This window comes from Rhinolophus sinicus, linkage group LG13 (assembly GCF_036562045.2).
Source record: "Rhinolophus sinicus isolate RSC01 linkage group LG13, ASM3656204v1, whole genome shotgun sequence".
In the NCBI taxonomy this organism is placed as follows: domain Eukaryota; kingdom Metazoa; phylum Chordata; class Mammalia; order Chiroptera; family Rhinolophidae; genus Rhinolophus; species Rhinolophus sinicus.
In genome coordinates, this window is record NC_133762.1 from 37,023,383 (window position 1) to 37,048,943 (window position 25,561).

The window sequence follows — 25,561 nt, forward strand, 5'->3', positions numbered from 1 at the left end:
CAGTGATCTGAAGTTGTGATTTCATGGTGAGGCTACCCATTGAACTAAGCTGTGATCCACTGTCAGACATACCACCACCAAGACAGCAAACCTAAACATGGCAAAGGAGATAACTTGTAAACATCACAAATTCCCGCTTAAAAAACACATAAATAGTGCTAACAGGCCATTTCCACATCCCACTGGAGGCCACATGATAACCAGTGGCCTTCACATTGCTAAATGTCAATTCAAGTATTCATTCTACCTAACCTATCAGCAAAATCTGACATGGTTGATCATTTCTTCTTCCAAGGTTTACTTTCTTCCCTTGAATTACCAAGACACATTCTCTTCATTTATGACCTACCTCATTGATTGTTCCTCCTTAGTCTCCTCTGACAATTCCTTGTCTTCGCTCCATTCTCTTTATGTTGGAGTATCCTAGGGCTCAGTTAGTTAGTGGTTCCCTCTTCTCTCTGTACTCATTTCCTCCAAAATATCATCCAGAGGTATAGTCTCAAATATCATCTATATAGCCAAAAGTCCCAACTTTGTATTTCTATCCCAGACTTCATTCCTCAACTCTAAACAACTTCACATGGGCATCTAAACAACATCTGAAACTTAACACATCCAAAACTGAACTCATCTTCCCTGTAAACTCTCAGTTGATGGTAGCTCCATCCTTTCAGATGCTCAGCTAAAAACCTTGGAGTCATCCTTGACTCCTTTCTTCTATATTTTCCTACCAACCTGCGGGCAAATTCTGTTGTCTCTATTTGATCTAGAATCCAACCATTTCTCACCACCACTACCACCAATCTGTTTGGAGCCACCTCTGATAGCCATCTTTCCCCTAGATTATGCCTCTCTTCCAGATTACTGCAATAACCTAACAGGTCTCCCTGTTTCTACCTTTATCTAGCCTCAGTACCTATTCTCAACTCAGCCAGGATAGCTCTTTTAAAATAGTCAAAACCCGGGGGGTGGGGGGTGGGAGATGAAGGTAAGGGGGATCAAATATATGGTGATGGAAGGAGAACTGACTCTGGGTGATGAACACACAATGGGATTTATAGATGATGTGATACAGAGTTGTGCACCTGGAATCTGTGTAATTTTGCTAACAATTGTCACCCCAATAAATTTAATTAAAAAAAATATTCAAAACCCATAAAGGCTTCCCATTTTACTCAGAGTAAAAGCCTAATTCCATACAATGACTTAAAAGACTTGATAGGAGGTGTGCTTCCCTGCTCCCAACTTCTTGATCTTATTTCTTCCTATTCTCCTCTCCTACTCAGGCACCTACTTCCTTGTTATTCCATCACGTTTTAGATTTAGGGAGAATTATTCTATTTGTTCTCTTGACAATTTTACAGTCTGTTCCACCTATCCTGGTCACTTTTTTCTTTTATACAATATATCACCTCCTGACAGCCTAAGGAATTTACTTGGTAGTTTATCTGTTTTGACTCTCTAGTCTAAAATATAAACTCCATGTGAGCAGGGATTTTGTTTTGTTCATTAATGAAATCCAGAAGCCCAAAACAGTGCCTGAAGACACATAGCAAACACTTAAAAATCTGTTCAATGAAATGAACAAAGAAATGGCAATTGAATTACTCTTATACTAAATGAACAACTGTAATGTATCTTCTTCAGCCCCTAATCATGGAAGAGTTAATTGCCATGCAGAAAAAGCATAATTCATATAACAGATTTTATAACAAAGTGGAACACTTGAACTAATCCCTGGATCAACACTCATTATATGATACTATTTCAGTTCTGTAACCTCTCTAGGTCCCAGTTTCCTGTCAGAAAAATGGGGATAAAACCACCTCTACTTCACAGTCGTAAAGACTGAATATGTGTGTGAAATAAAACTCTGTAAATGTTTATCATTTATGGTGTTTGAAATAAAATAAAGATTTTCAAAATAAAAATCTGTTCTTATGCTTTTGGAGACTGGATAAAAATATTAGCAGTATTTTGAATAGGTCAAGATAAAGATTAAAATCAAACAAAATTTACTTAGCACTTACTATTTGCCAGGTACTTTGTAAGAAGTATACAAGTACAAAAAGGCAGATAAAATATCTTTAAACTATAAACACTGCCTTGAGTTTTTATACAAAATTAGGCTTCCATTAACAATTTTAAATATAAAACAATTCTGATTTTGGCAGTCTTCTCAAATCTGCCAAAATGAAACGGAACAGTAATTCCTACCAAGATGAATTCCATAAAATTCAATGTTTTATTCCTTGACTTATACATAAAAATACTCAAAGCTAAAATTTTGGTCTTAACATGCTGGTAATTTTAATAATTTATGTCTTATACACGTTAGTTTTATATAATCAAAATTCATTAAGTATTTTAAATTCTTGAAAAGAATAAAAATTACTGCTTGTGCCATAGCAAAAAAGAAAACCTACAGAAATGACTTAAATATCGATTGGAAACCAGTTAAATAAATTACATACTCATATTATAGAAGAGAATACTATGCAGCCATTAAAACAACTTATTAATAACTGAAATGGAATGACTCCATGAACATTTATTAAAGCCACAGAATACATACAGTATGATGTTATTTTTGCAAACAAAAACAAACTATATATTCTTATAGGTACACAGACTTACAAATAAGTATAGGAAAAGTATACATCCCAAACTGGTAATAGTGGTTACTTCTATGGAGGAGGCAGGTCTATGTACTAAAGGTGATCAAGGGGAACTTCGGTTTTATACGTATTGTTCAATGTTTTTAAAAGAAAACGCTTATCACTGATGACTTGTACAATTTAAACAACAGGCAAGACAATGTATGGTGTCAGGGGGGTAACTACACTTATCGGGGGGATCACTTCGTAAGTTATAAGGCAGTCTCACAATCAAGTTTGTGAACTTATTACAATGATGCTGCTAACCTTTTTTGATATCAGAGGGATTATTCATTATGAATTTGTACCAATTGAACAAACAGTTAACCAAGTTTACTATTTGGAAGTGCTGAAAAGGCTGTGCGGAAAAAGTTGAGACGAAAATGACCTGAACTTCTCGCCAACAATCCCTGGCTCTTGCATTACGACAATGCACCAGCTCTCACAGCACTGTCTGTGAGGGAGTTTTAAGCCAGTAAACAAATAACTGTATTGGAACACCCTCCCTACTCACCTGATCTGGCCCCCAATGATTTCTTTCTTTACCCAAAGAGAAAGGAAATATTGAAAGGGAAACATTTTGATGACATTCAGGACATCAAGGGTAATACGACAGCTCTGACGACCACTCCAGAAAAAAGAGTTCCAAGATTGCTTTGAAAGGTGGACTAGGTGCTGACATCGGTGCATAGCTTCCCAAGGGGAGTACTTCGAAGGTGACCGTAGTAATATTCAGCAATGAGGTATATAGCAGTTTTTCTAGGGTGAGTTCGCGAACTTAATTGTCTGACCTCGTAAATGTCTAACCACTATGCTGTACACCTGAAACTAATACACTATTGAATGTCAACTATAACTGAAATTATTTTTTACATTTTTTTAATAAATAAAAATGAAGTAGAACAAAAAAACATCAGAATGGAAAAAAAAAATAAACAGGCAACACAGGATAGAGAATCTACACCTCAAGTCCCAAATCCTTTCCTAAGCTCCAGATTCTTAGATTTGACTATTATTTACAACTGCCTACATGGTTTAAAAATGACTAAATCGAAACTATACCTGGGCACATTCACCCTGGCCTCAACAGCACCACCATCCAACCAGTTGCTTAAGCCAAAGACACAGGCATTATCTTTCCCTTACCAACATGTTCTTAGGATTCTACCTGCAAATGATACCCTAAAATATACCTACTTTTTGCTCTCTCAACCATCCAAATCCAAGCCACAAACATCCATCCCTTCCCTGTCAACAAATTACTACAATTCATTAAACTGGTCTCTCTGCCTTTCCACTTGCTCCCAGTTCTGGCTCCCCCTCCCTCCCACCATCCATTCTCCACATAGCAACGAGGGTACTCTTTTAAAAATGAAAGTTAGATCATGCGCTACTCAACTTAAACACCCAATAACTTCTTAAAATAGAATCCAAACTCCCATCCTGGATTACAAAAGCCTCACTCCATCCCACCCATGACTGACTCTGACTTCACCTTATCTCATTCTCCTTCTCACCCACTGCAAATCCAGGTTTACAGCCTTTGCACTAGCTGTTCCCTCTGCTGGGAATGTTTTTTCCTTTACTTTTAAAAGCTAATACTTCTTGTACTCAGGCTTCAAGTAAATACCAGCTCCTCAGAGAGGTCTGCCCTGACTACTCAATCTAAACCAGCGGTCCTATTACTTTGTATCACAGCACTGAAATGTTTTCTGATTTGTTCATGGACTGTAAGGTCCACAAAAGTAGGCACCTTGTCTATCATGTTAATCAGCGCCTGAATATTCTATAGTTTTTTTCTTAATTTAAATCCACAATCTATATCAAGTTTCACTCTTTCTGTTAAGTTCTATGGGTTTTGACAAATGCATAATGCCACGTACCCATCATTACAGTATCACACAGAAAGATCTCACCACCCTAAAAATCCGCTGTACTTCACCTATTCATCCTTCTCCCCTCACTCAGAGCCCTGGCAACCTGGATCTTTTTACTGTCTCTTGTAGTTATGGCCTCTTCCAGAATGTCAGATAGGCAGAAACGTAACAATCTGGAGCCTTTTCAGGTTGACTTCTTTCACTCAGCAGTAGGATTAAAGGTTCCTCCATACCTTATCATAGTTTGACAGCTTTTTCTTAAATTGTTGAATAATATTCCATTGTGTTGTACCACAGTTTATGCTTATCCATTTGCCTATTGAAGGACATGTTGGTTGCTTTCAGTTTGAGGCAATTATGAAAATAGCTGCTATAAATATTCATGTGCAGGTTATTTGGGAATATAAGTTTTCAACTAAATTGGCTCAACAGGTATACAACTACTAGATAATGGTAAGCCTATGTTTTACCTCTGTATGAAACTGCGAAATGGTCTTCCAAAGTGGCTGTACCATTCTGCCTTCCTACTAGGATTGAAGAATTCCTATTATTCCATATTCTCCCCAGTATTTGGTATTAACTTTTAGAAATTTAACCAATCTAATAGGTGTAAAGTGATAGTTCACTGATGGTTTAACCTGCAATTCCCATATGACATAAGATTTTCAGTATCTTTTCATATGCTTATCTGCCATCTACATATATTGTTTAGTGAGGAATCTGTTCAGATTTTTTGCTCATGTTTTTTGTTTGTTTTCTTATTGTTGCATTTCAAAAGTTCTTTGTATATTTTAGATACAAGTCCATTATCACATGTGTTTTGCAAATATTTTCTCACAGCCGGTGGCTTCTCTTCATTTTCTTAACAGCATAAAGATTCTGGTCACCAATTCTAACAGGTGGGTATGTGTATGTGAGTGAGGGTTTCCCCACACCAACAAGCAATTCTGACACCAGCTGGGTGTCCTACAATTTAACTCAATTCTGACACTATCTACATGGAGACAGCCCACTGTCCTACAAGACTGGCCAGTCCACCCCACTTCAGATGCCAGGTGCCAAGTCCAGGTTGTCACCTATGCTCCCGACCAACCAGCTACAGATTGGAGGTTCCAACGACTCCCTCCTTAGGTTTGATTTGCTAGAGCAGCTCACAGAACTCTGAGAAACATTTTACCTACTAGATTACTGCTTTACTGTAAAAGGATGTAACTCAAGTACAGCCAAATGGAAGAGATGCATAGGGCAAGGTATTGGGAAAGGGGACAGACTTCTGTGTCCTCTCCCAGCACACCCCTCTCCCCAAATCTCCAGTGTTCACCCAGAAGCTCTCTGAACCCCATCCTTTTGGGTTTTTATGGAGGTTTCATTACACTGGGATAATTGATTAAATCATTGGCCACTGGCAAACTCCAGCCCCTCGCCCTTCCCTAGGTGGGGGTGGTGGCAACTGAAAGTTCCAATCCTCTAATCACATGGTTGGCTCCACTAGCAACCGGCCCCCATCCTTAGGTGATTTTCTAAAGACACAAAACAAAAGACACCTTAATCATTCTATTAACTTAGGAAATTCCTAGGGTTTTTGAAGCTGTGTGTCAGGAATGGAATCGAAGACCGTATATCTCTTATAAATCACAGTATCACACAATGCCTTTTGTAGACTACATTTAATTTTTATAAAGTCCAATAATTACTAACTTTGTGTTTCATGAATTGTGCTTTTGGTATTTTATCTTAAAATTTATCGCCATCTCTTCAATGATTGGTGCTGGGACAACTGGATACCCACATGTAAAAGGATGAAGCTGGTTTTCTACCTCACACCACATACAAAATCTAACTGAAAAATGAATCAAAGGCAAGCAACACAGGGCTTCTTCTCAAAGAACTGTGGTTGTGTGATTTGATCTGTATGGATGAAAGTTCCCTGAAGGACTGGCTCAAGGGCTTGCCTTTGTTTTCCCTGCCTGGGAGCTTCCTTAGGGCTGAGACAGGTTTGCAGCAAGTGCCTGTCAAAAGCGTTTAAAAGCAATTGTATTAACCACTGCCACCTAGGGCAAAGGATAACACAGTAGATATACTGAAAAGACTGGGAAGGAAGAGGCTAAAGAAGGAGACACTTGGGGGGGGGTGGGGATAAGGGATTTGAAAAACTCCTGGAAATTATAGAGAATCTAGGCTATGCATATGCCCAGGGCCGGATGAATGCTCAGAAAAGATCTGAGAAGAAGACCCTGATTCTTAACTCTGGTTGACCATCAGCCTCCTTACAAGCAGAAAGTGGAAACTAAGGCACATTTTTAAACTGCTGGACTAAGCACAGCAGTGTCCCAACACAGGCAATGTGCAAACACTGGGTTTGGGGTCCTTTTTTTGGTTCTAAGAGTTTAAGGGTATCTGTCAAATCACTAGCTGACTACCAACCTAACAGAACAAAGACTTCAGTGGACACACATGATAAAGAATACGAACTATAGAAAATTAGTTTGGAAAAGTCATCAAACAAGCAAACAATAAACACAATAAGCAGCCATAAGAAACTATGAGAAGAATCTGATTTCCAGAATTGCCATATTGTAACAATCCAAATGTTCAGTTTTCATACTAGCAAACCAAATTCAACAGCACATTAAAAGGATTAAGGGCCGGCCTGATGGCTCAGGTGGGAGGAGCGCCGTGCTCCTAACGCCAAGGTCCCTGGTTCGATTCCCACATGGGCCAGTGAGCTGCGCACTCCATAGCTAAGGTTGTGAACAACAGCTCTCCCTGGAGCTGGGCTGCCGTGAGCAGCGGGAGGTGGGTGTGAGCTGCCATGGGCTGCTGTGTCCTGCCGTGGGCTGCTGTGTGCTGCTGGTGGTCAGCATGAGTGGCCGGCAGCCAGTGTGAATGGCCAGCAGCCAGACTGAGTGGCCGGCAGCCGGCGGGAGCTGCCATGAGCTGCTGTGAGCAGCTGAGGCGACCGACTGCCTCAGCCGGGTGGAGCGCAAGGCTCATAATACCAGCATGGGCCAGGGAGCTGTGTCCTACACAACTAGACAGAAACAACTGGCTTGAACTGGAGTGGCGGGGGGGAGGTGGAAGAAGGGGGAAAAAAAGGATTAATACACCAAGACCTAGTAAGATTAATCACTGGAATGCAAAGATGATGTAACCTCAAAACCAGCTCAAATTGGTCCTACAAATAGCAGGAGAAATTTAGCCCCGATTAAAAAGCCCCTTGCCGCAGCTCTTACTTGGGTCAAGACCCCTGGCAGCTGCCCAGCAGGACTCCAGGCTTACAGATACCTCTAAATCAAAGAGGGATGTTGTTAAATGTCAGAGAAGGGGGAAACCCATCCTATTTGTCACCAATACGTTACTAGCCCAGCTGGATTCCAGGTTTTCACATACCCCAAAGGGATGTATTAACACATCCCCCAAAACCAAAGGGATATGTTTACCCATGCCCCTAAATCAAAGAAATGCACTGTTAGATATCTTGCTTATCAACACATCCAGTTTGTCACCAATCCCTTACTAACCCAACAGGATTCCAGGTTTTCACATACCCCAAAGGGAAGTTGTAGGGTAGATGCTGAGGAAAATTTGCCTTCATTGGTTGATGTGAGCTTTTGTCTATTCCTATATGTGAGGTGATTTCTGTGCAGTGATCAGGGGTTGAGTAAATTCCCTTTGGTCTCATTCTCCCAAGCAAGAGAGACATGGGATGAGGTTGCTTTTCTGTCCCCCTTTGGTCTCATTCTCCCGAGCAGGGGAGACATGAGATGAAGTTTTCTGTTTGGTCTCATTCTCTCGGGCAGGGGAGATATGAGATGATGTTTGCTGTTCTGTCCATGTTGTGAGGTGATGGTTAGCTCAAGGTTAAAGAAATTCTTGATCAGGGATTGAGAGAATTCCCCCTTTGTTCTGTCTGTTTCGCCCACATCAACAGATGAAGAAGTAGCTAAGTTATATCAGGACAATGTGACAGGCATGTTGCCAGGCTTTAGAAGACCTTGGGCTGATGGTCCCAAGCAAGAATAATAGATGTTGCTTATCTGCCTGAATTGCCCCTTTGGCCGGATGGGCGACATTCATATCAGTATCAGTAACTGCTGGACCCACCCGGAACTGGCCATTCCCGGAGGAAACAAGAAACTTGGCTCTAAGGTACATCTGAAAAAATATATATGACAAACCTCAGTTGACAGTGTAATTATTATTTATTATTATTATTATTATTATTATTATTTTGTCACTTGGTCATTTGTCATTGGTGATTTTTCATCATTCTAATATTTTGAAGACCTCCAGCAACATGCAGCGCACAGCACCAGGGGATGCCCTGACTTCCAGCCACGAACCTGGTGAGGTCTGGCTGGTTCCCGCCTCTCCACTGTTGTTCCCCATGGTTAGCCTTCTTGAGAACTTGTTAGCATCTAGAAAACTTGTACGCAGCTTGCAGCTTACAACATCAGAAGAGGTCCTAACTTCTAACAACAACAACAACAACATTCTTCACATTGTTAACACCTTGAAAACATATACCTTGCAGCTTATAACATCAGAAGACGGCTTGACTTCTAACAACAAGAGCAACAGCATTCTCGGGAACTAGCAAGCAGCAGTGTGGGAGATGCCTGAGTTTTCCTTAGCTACAGACCTGGCAAGGTTTTGATTTATGACTTTTTCAGTGCTGTTCTCCCCCGGTTTGGTGAACTTTTGGCATCTATTGTAATAGTTTACTACCCTATAAAGCTTATTACTGCTTTTGGATACTCCTTACTGATGTTATTTGTGTATTTAGGTAAGTGATTTTTTTTTTTTAGATGTCATTGGGGAAGGGGAACAGAACTTTATTGGGGTACAGTTTGTACTTCCAGGACTTTTTTTTTTTTCCAAATCAAGTTGTTGTCCTTTCAATTTTAGTTGTGGAGGGTGCCATTCAGCTTCAAGTTGTTGTCATTTCAGTCAGGGCGCAGCTCAGCTCCAGGTCCAGTTGCCGTTGCTAGCTGCAGGGGGCGCAGCCCCCCATCCCTTGCAGGAGTTGAACTGGCAACCTTGTGGTTGAGAGCCCGCGCTCCAACCAACTGAGCTATCTGGGAGGCAGCTCAGCTCAAGGTTTTGTGTTCAATCTTAGTTGCAGGGGGCGGAGCCCACCATCCCTTGCGGGACTCGAGGAATTGAACTGGCAACCTTGTGATTGAGGGCCCACTGGCCCATGTGGGAATCGAACCGGCAGCCTTTGGAGTTAGGAGCATGGAGCTCTAACCACCTGAGCTACCGGGCCAGCCCTAGCCAAGTGATTTTTGATCAATAGTAAACATATGTTGGGATCTCTTAAACTTATATGTATGTGTACTTCTTTGACATGACATTGCTATCAATACATATAGATTAGTCTTAACCATCTTTCCTTTCTGTCATTAGCACATCCTATTAATTGCCTTTGTCTTTTGCTGTTGCATATTGCTAAATAAATAATCAATTAGCCCCATTCTAGTGTGTGTTCCTCCTCCTCCTTTTACCCCCCCATCATTACAGATGTGTAAACACATCTCCCAAAACCAAGAGGATGTGTTTACACATGTCCCTAAATCCAAGGGGTATGTTTACACATGCCCCTAAATCAAGAAATTCACTGCTAAATGCCAGAGGACTAGGACTAGGCACCTCAGGGGAAGAAAGAGAGATAAGAGGAGAAGAGGAGGCAATTCTACGCATAGGAATAAAAGCCTTAATGCAATCTAAGGCGGGGCTGCTTCCCTCTCTGGGGTCAGCCCGCTCCAGGTCGCTGAATGTCCTCTCTCTTACTAATAAAGTTCTGTTTATGCTACACAAATTTCTGTCTCTTGATTGAAGTCTTTGCTTCTGGAAGACAAGAACGGAGGTTTCAATGTCATTTTCCTGGTAACATCATCTGTTTCTTACAAGATACTGAGTTGCCTTCCAGAGACAAAACAGAGCAGATCATGCAGCTGAAGCATGTGCAGAGGAGAGAACTTTGACCTCCAGCTGCACTCAGGAACCCTCAAACCAAAGGACCAAGACATAACAACTTGAATACCAAAACCCTTTCACAAGCAAAGGGTCCATTGTCCAGAAAGATCCCATGCTGAAGCCCCTTTCTATATCTTACCATAAATGGCCAAGTTCCAAAGTTCTCCAATCAAAACCCACCGTGCCAGCACTTCCGCTTACCAGCCTGTCCCTGCTAACCCCTTAAAACTTGCCCTGAACCCTGGATCGGGGAAACAGATTTAAGCCTTGCCTCCTGTCTCCCTGAAGGTCAACTCAGCAATAAAAGCTTTTTCTTTTCTCAAAAGCCGGTGTCATAGTATTGGCTCCTGTGTGCGTCAGGCAGTGGGGCCCTTGCTTGGTAACAATGGGTCAACATATGAAAATCAATGTGTTATATATACCACATTTGAAAAATTAAGAATGGGTGGCTTGTTAGCTCAGTTGATTAGAGCTGGTGCTCTCTTAACAACAAAGTTGCCAGTTCAATTCTCACATGGGCCACTGTAAGCTGTGCCCTCCACAACTAGATTGAAACAACTACTTGACTTGGAGCTGATGGATCCTGGAAAAACACACTTTAAAAAAAAAAATTAAGAATAAAAATTGCATGATCATCACAACTGATACAGAAAAAGCTTCCGACAAAATTCAACAGACTTTCATGATAAAACTCCCCAACTAGGAATAGGACATTACCTCAAAAAATAAAGGCTATATGTGAAAAGTCCAGAGCTAACATCACATTCAATGACGAATAATTGAAAGCTTTTCTTCTAATACCAGAAACATGACAGAATGCCCACTCTCACCACTTCTATCCAACATAGTATTGGCAGTCCTAGCCAGAGCAATCAGGCAAGAGAAAGATATAAAAGGCATTTAAACTGGTAAGGAAAAAGTAAAATCATCTCTGTTCCCAGATGACATTATCTTACATAGAAAACCTTAAAGACTCCACATAAAAACTGTTAAAAACTAATTAAAAATTCAGCAAATCAAACACTAACAACTATCTGAAAAAGAAATTAAGAAAATAATCTCATTACTAGATTTATCAGGATGATTACTTCGCAAATTATGTAAATGCCTAATCACAATGTTGTACACCTGAAACTAATATAAGATCGAATGTCAACAGTAATTGAAAAATTCTTTAAAAATTTTAAAAGATCCTTAATCACAAAAGAAAATATATACAGTCAACTGATGTTCAACAAGGGTGCCAAGAATACACAATGGGGAAAGGATAGTCTCTTCAACAGATGGTGTTTGGAAAACCAGTTATCCACATGCAAAAGAATGAAACTGAACCCTTATCTTACACCATACACAAAAAGCAACTCAAAATGGATTAAAGACTTAAACTTAAGACATGAAACTCTACAACTCCTAGAAGAAAATATAAGAAGAGAAAGCTTCATGACATTGGTCTTGGCAACAATTTCTTGGCTATTACACCAAAAGCACAAGCAACAAAAGCAAATATAGACAATAGGGACTACATCAAACTACTCTGCAAAAAAAAAAAAAAAAAAGAGTGAAAAGGAGACCTATAGGAAGGGAGACAATATTTGGAAACCATATACCTGAGAAGGAGTTAATATCCAAAATACACAAGGAACTCCGATAAATCAATAGAAAAAAACAACCACAATTAAGTAAAAAATGGGCAAAGTATTTTAACAGACATTTCTCCAAAGAAGACATATACATATGACCAACAAGTATATGAAAAGATGCTTGACAACATTAATTATCAAGAAAATGCAAATAGGGCGGCCGGTTGGCTCAGTTGGTTAGAGCGCAGTGCTCATTAACACCAAGGTCGCCGGTTCGATTCCCACATGGGCAACCCTCCACAACTAGATTGAAAACAAGAACTTGACTTGGAGCTGATGAGTCCAGGAAAAACACATTGTTCCCCAATATTCCCCAATTTAAAAAAATAAAAAATAAAAAAGCAAATAAAACCCACAATGAGACATCACCTCACACCTGTTAGGATGGCCACTATTCCTTCGCTGCCAAAAAGATAACAAGTGTTGGAAAGAAAGTGGAGAAATTGGAACGCTTATGTACAATGAGTGTATGTCTTATATTGAATATAGATGTAAAAATCATCAACAAAATACTACCAAAGTAAATCCAGCAATAACCTACGACCAAGGGGAATTTATACCAAGAATGCAAAGTTGGATAAATATCCAAAAATCAATTAATGTAACATATCACATCAAGAGAATAGAGAACAAACCACATGATCATCTCAATAGACACATAAAAAGTATGTGACAAAACTCGACACCCCTTAACGATAAAAACACTCAAGGAACTAGGAGAAGAAGGGAACTTCCTTAACTGACAAAGTCATTTATAAAAAATCTACAACTAACATCCTACTTATTAGTGAAACAATGAATGCTTTCCCCCTAAAATCAAGAACAAGACAGGGAATGCCAGCTCTTGCCACTTTTACTTAACATCGTACTGGAGGTTCTAGCCAAGGTAATCGGGAAAGAAAATGAAATAAAAGGCATACAGATTGGAGAGTAAAAAGTAAAGCTATCTCTATTTGAAAAAAAGAATGCATAGAAATGCCTATACATTTATATAGAAGATCCTGTACAAATGTATAGAAAATCATACACAAATGTATAAAAAACCCTAAAGAATCTACTTAAAAACTATTGGGGCCAGCCCGGTGGCTCAGGCAGTTAGAGCTCCATGCTCCTAACTCCGAAGGCTGCCGGTTCGATTCCCACATGGGCCAGTGGGCTCTCAACCACAAGGTTGCCAGTTTGATTCCTCGAGTCCTGCAAGGGATGGTGGGCTGTGCCCCCTGCAACTAGAAATGGCAACTGGACCTGGAGCTGAGCTGCGCCCTCCACAACTAAGATTGAAAGGACAACAACTTGAAGCTGAAAGGCACCCTCCACAACTAAGATTGAAAGGACAACAGCTTGACTTGGAAAAATGGCCTAGAAGTACACACTGTTCCCCAATAAAGTCCTGTTCCCCTTCCCCAATAAAATCTTTATAAAAAACAAAAAACTATTAAACAAGTTCAGCAAGGTTGTATGATATAAAATCAACATACAAAAGCCATTGTATATATATGGTAGAATGAAAAATCTAAAAATGAAATTAAGAAAACAATTCTTTTTACAATAGCATAAAAATAAAAAAACACTTAGAATTAATTCAACAACAAAAAAGCACAAAACTAAAAATTAAAGACTACCTAGATAAATGAAAAGACATTCAATATTCATGGATTAGAAGACTTAACATCATTAAGATGGCAATAGTCCCCAAAATGATCTATAGATTAAATACAATCACTATCAAAATCCCAGCTGCCTTTTTTGCAGAAATTCACAAACTGACCCTAAAATTCACATGGAAATACCAAGGGCCAGGAATAGACAAAACAGTCTTGAAAAAGAAAAATAAAGTTGGAGAACTCACACTTCCCAATTTCAAAACTTACTACAAAGCTACAATGATCAAGACAGTGTGCTACTGGCATAAGGATAGGTATGTAGATTAATGCAATAGAACTGAGTCCAAACATAAACCCAAATATCTATGGCCAAGTGATTTCTGACAAGCAAAAGTGCTAAGACAATTAAATTTTTCAACAAATTGTGCTGAAACAGCTAAATAGTCACATGCAAAAAAAGAATCTGGATCCATATCCAACAACTACAGATAAAAATTAACTCTCAGTAGATCACACACCTAAATATAAGAGCTAAAAATATAAAACTCTTAGAAGAAAATAGGTGTAATTCTGTTACCTTGCATTAGACAATGGTTTCTTAGACATAACACCAAAAGCAAAAGCAACAAAAGAAAAAATAAATTGGATATAAAATAACATTTAAAATTTGTGTGCTTCAAATGTACCAAGAATGTAAGAAACCAAACCACAAAATGGGAGAAAATTCTTCTAATTCATTATGTCTGATAAAAGTATCTGGGATATATAAAGAACTCTTACACCTCAACACAAAAATACAAATGACTGAAAAATTGGGAAAAGATCTACATAGACATTTCTCCAAAGAAGATACACAAATGACCAATAAGCACATGAAAAGATGCTCAACATCATTAGCCATCAGGGACATGCAAATCAAAACCACAATGAGATATCAGTTCACTCCTACTAGGATGGCTATAATAAAAACGACAGATAACAAGTGTTGACAAGGATATGGAGAAATTAGAACCCTCATACAATACGGGTGGGCATGTAAAAAGTTAAACATTGAATTACCTTACGATCCAGCAATTCTACTCCTAGGTATATACCCAAGAAAATGAAAACATGTCTACACAAAAAAATTGAACATAAATGTTCACAGCAGCATTACTCATAATAGCTAGAAAACAGAAACAACCCAAATGTCCATCAACTAATGCATGAATAAACTATAGTATATTCATACAACGGAATATTATTCAGCAGCAAAAAAAAAATGAAGCACTGGTAAATACTATATCAGAGATAAACCTTGAAAATATTATGCTAAGTTAAGAAGCCAATCACAAAGGACCCATATATATGAAATGTCCAGAATAGACTAATCTATAAAGACAGTAAGTAGACTATTGGTTGCGTAGGGCTGAGCAGATGGGAGGATGGGGCACAGGAATTCTTTTTGGGGTAATGTTCTAAAACTGATTACAAGATTGGATATACAACTCTGAATATACTAAAAGACACTGAATTGTACATTTTAAATGGTTATATTGTATGCCATGTGAACTATATCTCAACAAAGCTGTTTAAAACAAAAAAATAATTAGGGAAAAAATTTTATTTTTCTAGACTAAAATATTTTAGTACCAATGGACTCCCACTAGAAGAATTTCTAAAGGATGTACTTCAGGAATAAGGAGAATAATCCTCAAAGGAAGTTCTATAACTCATTAGGTAAATCTAAAAACACAAAACAATGTCTAATTTTGGAATTTAAAAATATAAAGGTAAAATACTGAATAACAGCATTAAAGTCAGGAATGCAGGTAAGCGGAGTTAATTGTTCCAAGACCCCTGCATTGTTCAGGATTGTAACAAGGCAAAGATACTGATTAAACAAAAACAAAAAAGGAAAATAAAATATGTGGGAAAAGACCCACAAAAAGATAATAGCTTACACATACACCTCTGAATCCCCTTTCAAATTCCCTGTAAACTAGTGAAGGAATTTTAAAGATTGAAAAAGTAATAATAGTAAAGATCAGGAAAAATAGGAGAGACAACAACAAGCAAGTAACTTCAGTAAGCTACAAAGCAGGTGGACCAATGCCAGTTGACAGCAACACTCAAGAAAGGTGACTCCTACGTTGGTAATAGAAAAAAGCCAAACACCAAGATGGTTTACTGCAGCATCCTGAAGAGAAGGCACCACATGATTCTGGAAGTAGGGAGTCAACTTGGGACACATAAGCGGGATTGGTTAAAACGTGCTTACCAAGCTTTTTGATTCCTTAAATCCCCTACTTCACACCAGAAGACTCAGGTTTCTTCCCTCTAAGGAGGGTAAGATAAGAGTATCTTTGGAATGGGAGATGCCAGGCATAGTTGAAGGATGGAGAACAGTATCAAAAACAGGAGAACTGAAAGAACATATGCAAAATGAATGACAAAACTCCCCATCTTCTTTTGCCACTAGGCTCCCAGCCCACTATAGCCCAGACTTAACCAACAAGGCAGGAGATAGGACAATTCTTCTTATACAGTTTCCCAAACAGTCTACCAGACAACCTTACAGTGAGGTTCTTAGTTAACAAGACCTCTCCTACCTCCATGCACAAACAGAGCTCCCAGTCTGATTTTTAGTCTCCCATCCTTAAATATGATAAGGTATCATTAGCAGGCAATGTGAAAGCTCCCAACAGGAACAGTGATGTCAAAGAAAACTTTAAAAAATATAGTAATATCCCCAGGGAGATGGAAGATACTATGTTCATGAAACAAAAACAAGATGCCATAAAAAAACATTTAGGGAAAAGAAGGAACATGAAAACTCTCCCCACCAGGAACAGCCTATACTATGGAGACAGGCTACCCTAATTTGGTCAGCTCTTGAGTAATCTGAAACTGCAAGCTCTGTACATAGATTTCAGTTTGTCAGAGCACTGGAAAAGGGATCAACTGATACGTGCTTTGTCAGGTTGACAAAATAACTTGGTTGCCAGAGCTATGATATAATCTTAAATAATCTTGCAGCTTTAAACTACTTTTTGGTCCTTGTGAGGACAAGCTAGCAACATGTCCTTTTTCTGCTGAGACCTTGACTGCACAGTTGAGTGTTCCATTCTTTATTTTCATAAATATCTTTATATTTAAACCCCTATTACCTAAAGAAACCTTGGAATTTGGGAGAGGCTAATTAATATAAATTCCAAATATATTATGGGTACATTCTGAATATGGTCAATGTCACCTAATTAACAGTGACAATTACAGTATAAAGTAAGGACTATGACTTTCACTTTAGTTATTAGATCACAGAATGTCTTCAAATTGATGCTCTGAAATAAGGGTCTGCAAAATTTTTCTGTAAAGGACCAGAAAGTAAATATTTCACACTTTGTGGGCCATATGATCTCTGTCACAACTACTCAATTGCCATTGTAGTGTGACAGCAGCCATAGACGACACATAAAATGAATAAATGGAATTTATGTTCCAATAAAACTTTATTTACAAAAACAGGCAGAGTTCCACGTTCCTCCCATGGGCCACAGTTTGCTAAATCCTGCTCTCAAGCATTAAAGTGAAAAAACTAGATACTATTTGAGAACACCCTACACAGCTAACAACTGGGAAATATCGAAGAGCCAAAATTCCTCAAGACATCAGAAAACAGCAGTTGGACATGGATAGAAAATATTGTACATGAATTTTTCACATCTTCTTCTTTATCTCCACTACTACTCCCTTCATTTGGCTCTCCTTGCACTATCGGACTAATGTCAACATTTCTCCTTGCCTTACCTCCAATCTGTCCATAGTGTTGTAAAAAGGGTATTTCAGATACACCTCCAATGATCCTCTGTGATGCTGGTTTGCCTATTGTCTTATCTCACCTGCCACTCTCCCATACATATCCCATGTTCCAACCACGCAGAATTACTCACCATACCCCAATATGCCATCTGCTTAATACTTCTATAATTTACTTATCCTGATCCTTCTGTTCAAAATTTGCCCCACTTCTTCCCTAAATTCTCATTCATCTGGTCTTCTCTTATCCTTCAACATTCTGCTCAAGCATCTCATGTGGTAGCTTTCCCAAAACTCCAAAGCAGAAATAATGAATTTCTTCTTCTCATCGACTCTATAGCATATATGCCAGCATACATACCGTATAAGATGGCTTTGGAGTCAGACAGATCTAGATATACACCTCAGCACTGTTACTGTGTAAACTTCAGCAAGTAAATTACTGAATCTTTAAGCCACACTTTCTTCATCCATAAAACAGGGATAATTCAATTGCAATTTTGTTTTAAAGATTGAGATAATACCTGCAAAGTGCTATAGGCAATCTTAAACCTCGGAAGTGTTCAACAGCTGTCGTAAGTGTTCAACAGATTTGCAAATCTGTTTCCTCTTTCAAACTGTTTTCTTGAGGTCAGCGACCATCCATATGTAAATCACTAGAGCCTAACATAGTGTCTGAAGTATATTAATAGTAAGCTCTTAAATATTTTTCAAATCAATCAATAAACACAAAACAGTTATGATACACAAGGTAAATTTTTCTCTAATACCTCAGAAGACCCCGAATTTGGGTATCTTTCTTACTGAGACATTAAAAAGCTTAATAATATCTAAGCACTCACCACTATCCAACATTTCTCCAAATGGGAGCACTAGCCACCTATACAAAAGAGCCTCTACTTGTGAATAAGTGAGGTTACAAATGGTGGGGGTTTGTATTTGTCCTTAAAGTCTTATAATGACAACATAAAAGCAACCAGTGAATACACACTAAACAAAGTTTCCCATCGTAATAGTAAACACCATTTACTATTGGTGTACAAAGATTACAAAGATAAGAAAGGTTTCTGCCCTCCTGGAATTTAAAATGTGAGGGAAAGTCATAACATAAATAATTAGAATTACAGGAAATTGATACCATGCTATCTATATGTACAAGTACCATAAGTAAGGAAATACAGTCTATAGTAATTAATTTTGCTTTGTGGGGAGGGGGAATTCAGAAAAGATGCCACAGGACAGAAGCACTGTGGGTGAAAAAGAGTAGCAAAACAACAGGCGAAGGGCAGCCGGTTAGGTCAGTGGTTAGAGAGCAGTGCTCATAACACAAAGGTCGCTAGTTCGATTCCCACATGGGCCAGTGAGCTGCGCCCTCCACAACTAGATTGAAAACACACTGTTCCCCAATATTCCCCAATTAAAAAAAAAAAAAGAATAGGGGATTTGCTCAAGTTTGGTCAAACAGGGCACAAAGGGTAAAATAATACAACAGAAAAAGAACTGACTACACAAAATGAATGAACTGGGCACCAAGCCCAAACTCTGCTGTTATAAATCAGGAAAAAAGAAAACTTGTAATTCATAAGCAATGTGAACATCTTCCTAGAAAATCCAAGAGACTACATACTACAATTAATAATAACCTAGAAAACTGGCCAGTATCATGGGCAAAGTGAAAAAAAAACCTTTTAAGTGAAAAAAGCAAAAAAATATTTATCTCAAAAAGCCAAAAATTTTTAGGTAACTATACAAACTTATGAACATAAAATATATTCATAACAGGGCAACACAAAGAGAAAAACAAATAAACCAGGGTTGGCACCCTTGGAATTCAAAAGAGGGAAAGAATATATAAAAAAGAGTTGAGCCTCTTTCTGTGCCCAGTGCAGCCATGGCTCGTGGTCCTAAGAAGCACCCGAAGTGCGTAGCGGCTCCAAAGCACTGGATGCTGGATAAACTGACGGGTATGTTTGCTCCTCATCCATCCACCGTCCCTACAAGCTAAGAGAATTCTCCCTCTCAGCATCTTCCTAAGGAACAGACTGAAGCAAGCCCTAACAGGAGGTGAAGTCAAGAAGATTTGCATGCAGCGGTTCATTAAGATCGATGGCAAAGTCTGAACTGATGTAACCTACCCAGCTGGTTTTACACAAGTCCAGAGAGAACTTCCAACTGATCTACATCAAAGGTCGATTTGCTGTTCATTGCATTACACCCGAGGAGGCCAAGTACAAATTGTACAAAGTGAGAAAGACCTTTGTGGGCACAAAAGAAATCCCACATCTCGTGACCCACGATGCTCGCACCATCCGCTACCCTGAGCCCCTCATCAAGGTGAATGATTCCACCAAAGTGGAGACTGGCAAAATTACTGATTTCATCAAGTTTGACACTGGTAACCTGTGCATGGTGACCGGAGGTGCCTGGGAAGAATCGGTGTGATCACCAACAGAGAGACAGACCCCTGGTTCTTCTGCTGTGGTTCATGTGAAAGATGCCAACGGCAACAGCTTTGCCACCCGGCTCTCGAACATTTTTGTTATTGGCAAAGGCAACAAACCATGCATTTCTCTTCCCTGTGGAAAGGGTATCTGCCTCACCATTGCTGAAGAGAGACACAAGAGACTGGCAGCCAAACAGAGCAGTGGGTGAAATGATCTCCAGGTGACACGATTGGAAGAGCCTTCGACCCCAATTAAAGCTAATACTGCATAATGAAAAGAAAAAAAAAAAAGTTGAACTCTTGGCCTGTTACAAGTCTAGAAGCTGTGGTAGCCAGCCTCCAAAATGGCCCCCAATAATCCTCACCTCCTGATATTCAAACATGTAATTCCCTTCCCACAGTGAAACAGGGTTGGCTTGTATGGTCAATAGAATATGACAGAAGTAACAGTACTGCATCCAAAGCTAGGTCATAAAAGACATTACAACTTTTCTTGATCCCTGCGAATGCTTGTTCTCAAGGAAGCCAGCCACCACACTATGAAGACAGACTATGGAGAGGCCCAGGTGGAAAGGAACTGAAGCCCCCCTTCAAGAGCCAGCACCGATTTGCTAGCCATGAGTGAGCCCCCTCCAGTCCCAGTCAAGACTATAGAGGAATGCAGCCTTGCCTAACAGCTTATACAATCTAAAGAGAGACCCTAACTCAGGACTGCTCAGCCAAGCTGCTCCCAAATTTCTGACCCACAGAACCTGCAGGAGACAATAAATGTTATTTTAAGCCACTAAGTTTGGGAATAATTTATTACACAACAATAGAAAACAAACACTGAAGCCAAGGTATAATTTTGCCTAAATGCTAGGTAAGTAACATCTCTGCTCTAAATTGTATGAACAAGAAAACTCATACTGAAGTACCAACCTACCACGCTTAACACATTGTGGGAAACGAGTCAACTCGTCATATCGCCTCTAGTTGGAACTGGCAAAAATTTTGCAAAGCAAATAAATAGAGACCTCTTTTTAAACTAAAACACTGAAAGTTTCATAGAAAAATATCAAATAGATCGAAAGATATGAATATTTTACGGAAAGTCTAATTTTGGCAAGAAAATGTCAAAAAAGCCCCGCATTACGACGCGATTTGGCGGGAAAATGCCTGCTTACAAAGTGTTAAGATCTATCCTGAAGTTTTTACAATTCAAATAGGTGTAGACACTTATCTTACATTCAGTAATGATTTATTTTTTAAAGACAAACTAAAGGATAGGATGAATTATGGGAGTGTGACCATTTAATTTTTTATCCAAGCTGGGACATTTTTTTACCATGAACAGGAACATGATGGGATGCTGGGTCAGCAGAAATAAACCAGAACCATATTAGGCAAACTATAACAAATGGGCACCCTACTCACGGGTAATAAGTATACTAATTTAAACTGCCAAAATAAGGTGGTATAAAAGAGAGAAAGTATTCAATTCAGGAGGCTGCTATAAACCACAAACATTATAATAACAAAAAATAAGAGTTGAATAATCATGTGCTGGTAATTGTTTTAAAGAATTCTACATGTAGTAACTCACTTAATACTATCTTCCTAAAGTGGCTGCCAAAAATGTATGCCCACATCCTATTCCCTGAAACCTATGAATGAGACTTTATTTGAAAAAGGACCTTTAGATATAATTAAGAATCTCAAGATAAGATCATCCTGAATTATTTAGGTGGGCCTTAAATCCAATGACAATTGTCCCTATTAGAGACATGCAGAGGGGAGAAGAGAAGGCCATGTGAAGCCAGCAGACACTGGAATTATGCAGCCAGAAGCCAAGAAACACCTGGAACCACCAGAAGTTGGAAAGGCAAGGAAAAATTCTCCCTTAGACTTTTCGGAGGAAATGTGGCCATTCTGACACCTTGATCTTGGACTTCTGGCCTCTAGAACTATGAGAAAATAAGTAAATAAGCTTGTTATTTTAACTCACTTGTTATTTAAAGCTTGGAGTGATTTATTACAGCAGCCACAGGAAATTAACACACTCCTGTGAGGCAGATACTAGTATCCATTTACCAATAATGAAACAGGCACTGAAATGCTAAGTAATCTAGTAAACCAGAGGATTTGGGGATAAGGATCAAAAGTATTACCATGTAATAAAAAATAGGGTTGGAAAATAGTATTTGGAGGCTGATCATGGCGACTGAGAGGTTTCCCTCCAAAACAGAAATTTAGCTGAGCTTAATAAATGAAGAAGCAATAAAAGAATAATCATTTTGTAACTTCTAATGCAATAGTTGAGCCAGGTAAGAATCATCAAGATGTTGGCCTTCTAAAATAACGTCCACAAACTATTTGACACTCACTCCTCCCTTCCAAAGATGGAACCTAATATGCTGCCTCTTGAATGTAAGCCAGATTGCGTGGCTCTCTTCTAATGAATAAAGTACAAGGTCTGACAACTAAGTTCACGAACTCATCCTAGAAAAACTGCTACATAACTCATTGCTGACTATCACTAAGGTCACCTTTGAAGTACTCCCTTTGGGAAGCTATGCACCGATGCCAGCACCTAGTCCACCCTTCAAAGCAACTTTGGAACTCTTTCTGGAATGGCCATCGGAGCTGTCCTCGTACTACCCTTGATGCCCTGAATGTCATCCAAATGTCTTCCTTTCAATATTTCCTTTATCTTCGGGTAAAGAACGAAGTCATTGGGGGCCAGATCAGGTGAGTAGGGAGGGTGTTCCAATACAGTGATTTGTTTACTGGCTCAAAACTGCCACAGACAGTGCTGTGGGAGCTGGTGCATTGTCGTGATGCAAGAGCCAGGAGTTGTTGGTGAAAAGTTCAGGTAGTCTAACTTTTTCATGCAGCCTTTTCAGCACTTCCAAATAGTAAACTTGGTTAACCATTTGTCCAGTTGGTACAAATTCATAACGAATAATCCCGCTCATACCAAAAAAATCCGATAACAAATTCGCGAACTTAATTTTCAGACCTTGTATAGACTCATTCTACTGAAATAGAATAGAGCCATATGAACCAGCAATTCTACTTCTTCGTATACACCCAAAAGTATTGAAGGCAGGGTCTCGAAGAAGTATCTGTACACCCATGTTCACAGCAGCATTATTCACACCTAGAGTAGTCAAAATTAGAGACAGAAAGTAGAATGGTGGTTACCAAGGGCTCATGGGAGGCAGAAATAGGGAGTTACTGTTTAATGGATACAGTTCCTCTTTTGCAAAATGAAGAGTTCTGGGGATGGATGGTGGTAATGACTGCACAACGATATGAATGTACTTAATACCACTGAACCATACAGTTAAACATGGTTTTGATGGTAAATTTAATGTTACGCGTGTTGCACCACAATTTTAATTTTTTTTCACAAGAAGCCTAACTTTATTAATGATAGAAACAGTGCAAATTTCAAACCAAGCTGCAGTTAGCCTTTTGAAACACCAAAAAAAGGTTCTCCTTTTTAAGATGGTTACATCAATTCCTAATAGCATCTACAATATCATTACTGTTGCTCAGATTGCCTTTGCTCTCGACACATTTGCTTGTGACATGACCAATTCTATGTCCTTAACTTCCACACCTGTTTTCAGCCTATTCCTCTTTGCTCTCCTCTTATACTTTGGAGTCCGTGTTTTCTTGAATGTTTGAGACAGCTTCACCTTGAACTCTGAATTTCTCAGCAGCTGCTAGCTGTGCTTGCTGAGATAAATCCTCAATCTTTGCTTCCCTGAAAACTATGTAGGTATCTGAAGCTGCGCTCTTGTAGACATCTGGTTTTGTGATAATAAAGAGGACATTCTTAGATTTCCAGATAATGACCCTAACAACCCCTATGACCTCTTCAAGACCCAGTTTGGACATAGCCTTCCATGCCTTGTTTTGCTTTATTGACAGGTTCTTCATTGATTTCAGCTGCTGCGGCCAGCTGGACTTGTCGTGTGGTTGCCTGCGTGGAATCTCTCTCTTTTTTTTTTTTAATTTATTGGGGTGACAATTGTTAGCAAAATTACATACATTTCAGGTGTACAATTCTGTATTACATCATCTATAAATCCCATTGTGTGTTCACCACCCAGAGTCAGTTCTCCTTCCATCACCATATATTTGATCCCCCTGTGGGGACAGAGCCCCAGAAAGTAGTTTACAGGCTCTCGGCCTCACATGGAAAGGTGCTGGCTCGGGTGGTGGATGGCCGTCGGCTGTGGCTGATTGGCCGTTGGCTGTGGCCGGTTAGCCGACTGGCCACTGGTATAACTGCTGCTGCTACGGAGGAGAGCCGAGGACTGCCAAGGACTGCCGAGGATTGCCGAGGATTGCCGAGGAGAGTGGGAGAGTAGAGGAAGAGTCGAGGAGAGTGGAGGAGAGTCGGTTGGTCGGTTGGCGGAAAGGCGGACAGCAGGTGGCGCGTCCGGTGGGCCCAGCCTCCAGTGAGACCATAGTGGTATGACTTCCCTACCTATGGCTCCGTGGGTGTTCCTTTTTGGCCTCACCATATCCTGTGTTCTTGTGTGGGGAGCGGGAGCAGAGACCCTGCAGGCTGCCCTGCCTGAAAACTGGCACAGCGAGCAGGGTCTCCCGCACGACACCCCCTTACCTTCATCTCCCACCCCCCACCTCCCTTACCCTCTGGTAACCACTAAACTATTGTCTGTGTCTATGAATTTTTGTTTCTCATTTGTTTGTCTTGTTATTTTGTTGTTTTTGGTTTATACACCACATATCAGTGAAATCATATGGTTCTCTGCTTTTTCTGTCTGACACCTGTGTGGAATCTTGTTCCTCGAGCTCTGGTACTGATTCATCACTGTCAGATTCTGTTCCAGACCCTGTCTCAGCCTGGGGCTGTGGCAACTACTGCTTTGTAGCAAGGACGGTTTCTGTGGCTTCACCGGGCATTTTATGCGGGAAACGAGGAACCAAGATGGCAACAGAGAAGAGCTGCACCACATTTTTTTTAAAAAAAGGCAATGCCACTTGCTCTCGTGGGTTACTTGCTCTGAGGGAAGCAGGATGCTAATTTGTGAGGAAACTCCAACAGCCCTCTAAAGAGGTTTACGAGGCCTCCTGCCAATAGGCAGCACCAACCTGCCAGCCACATGAATGAGATATTTCAGAAGTTGATTCTCCAGCCCCAGTCAAGCCATCAAATGACTGCAGCCTTAGCAAACATTGACTGTAACCTCATGAGACCCAAAGTCAGAACCATCCAGCTAAGCCACTTTTGAATTTCCAACCCACAGAAGATAAGGATAAAAAAATATTTGTTGTTTTAAGCAGCTAAATTTTGGGGTAAATTGTTATGCACTAATGGATAACTAGTACAATATTAAAACCATTGGATTAAAGGTTACTGGACAATAAGATACTTATATGGTCTCAAAGGAGTACTTAGTATTTTACTTACTAATTACAAAGGGGAAAATATACTATTATAGTGGAGAGATCTGACAGCATCACGTTAACCAAGTAAAAAGACTTTCTAATGCCATTAACGTGACAATTACCCTGCAATTAATATGCCTCCCAATATAATGAA

General features: G+C 39.6%; 1 protein-coding gene and 2 pseudogenes across 1 annotated transcript in view; 1 reads left to right on the top strand and 2 right to left on the bottom strand.

The window, feature by feature from the left end:
- The window catches only part of ITCH (itchy E3 ubiquitin protein ligase), a 74,682-nt gene extending 74,592 nt beyond the window's left edge, over positions 1–90 (bottom strand). Inside the window, exon 1 of the mRNA XM_019733743.2 lies at positions 1–90. Within this exon, the coding sequence (XP_019589302.2) occupies positions 1–70 (70 nt within the window). The 5' untranslated portion in view covers positions 71–90.
- On the bottom strand, positions 1–25,561 carry LOC109448458 (nascent polypeptide-associated complex subunit alpha; annotated as a pseudogene).
- Positions 19,095–20,480, top strand: LOC109448451 (small ribosomal subunit protein eS4, X isoform; annotated as a pseudogene).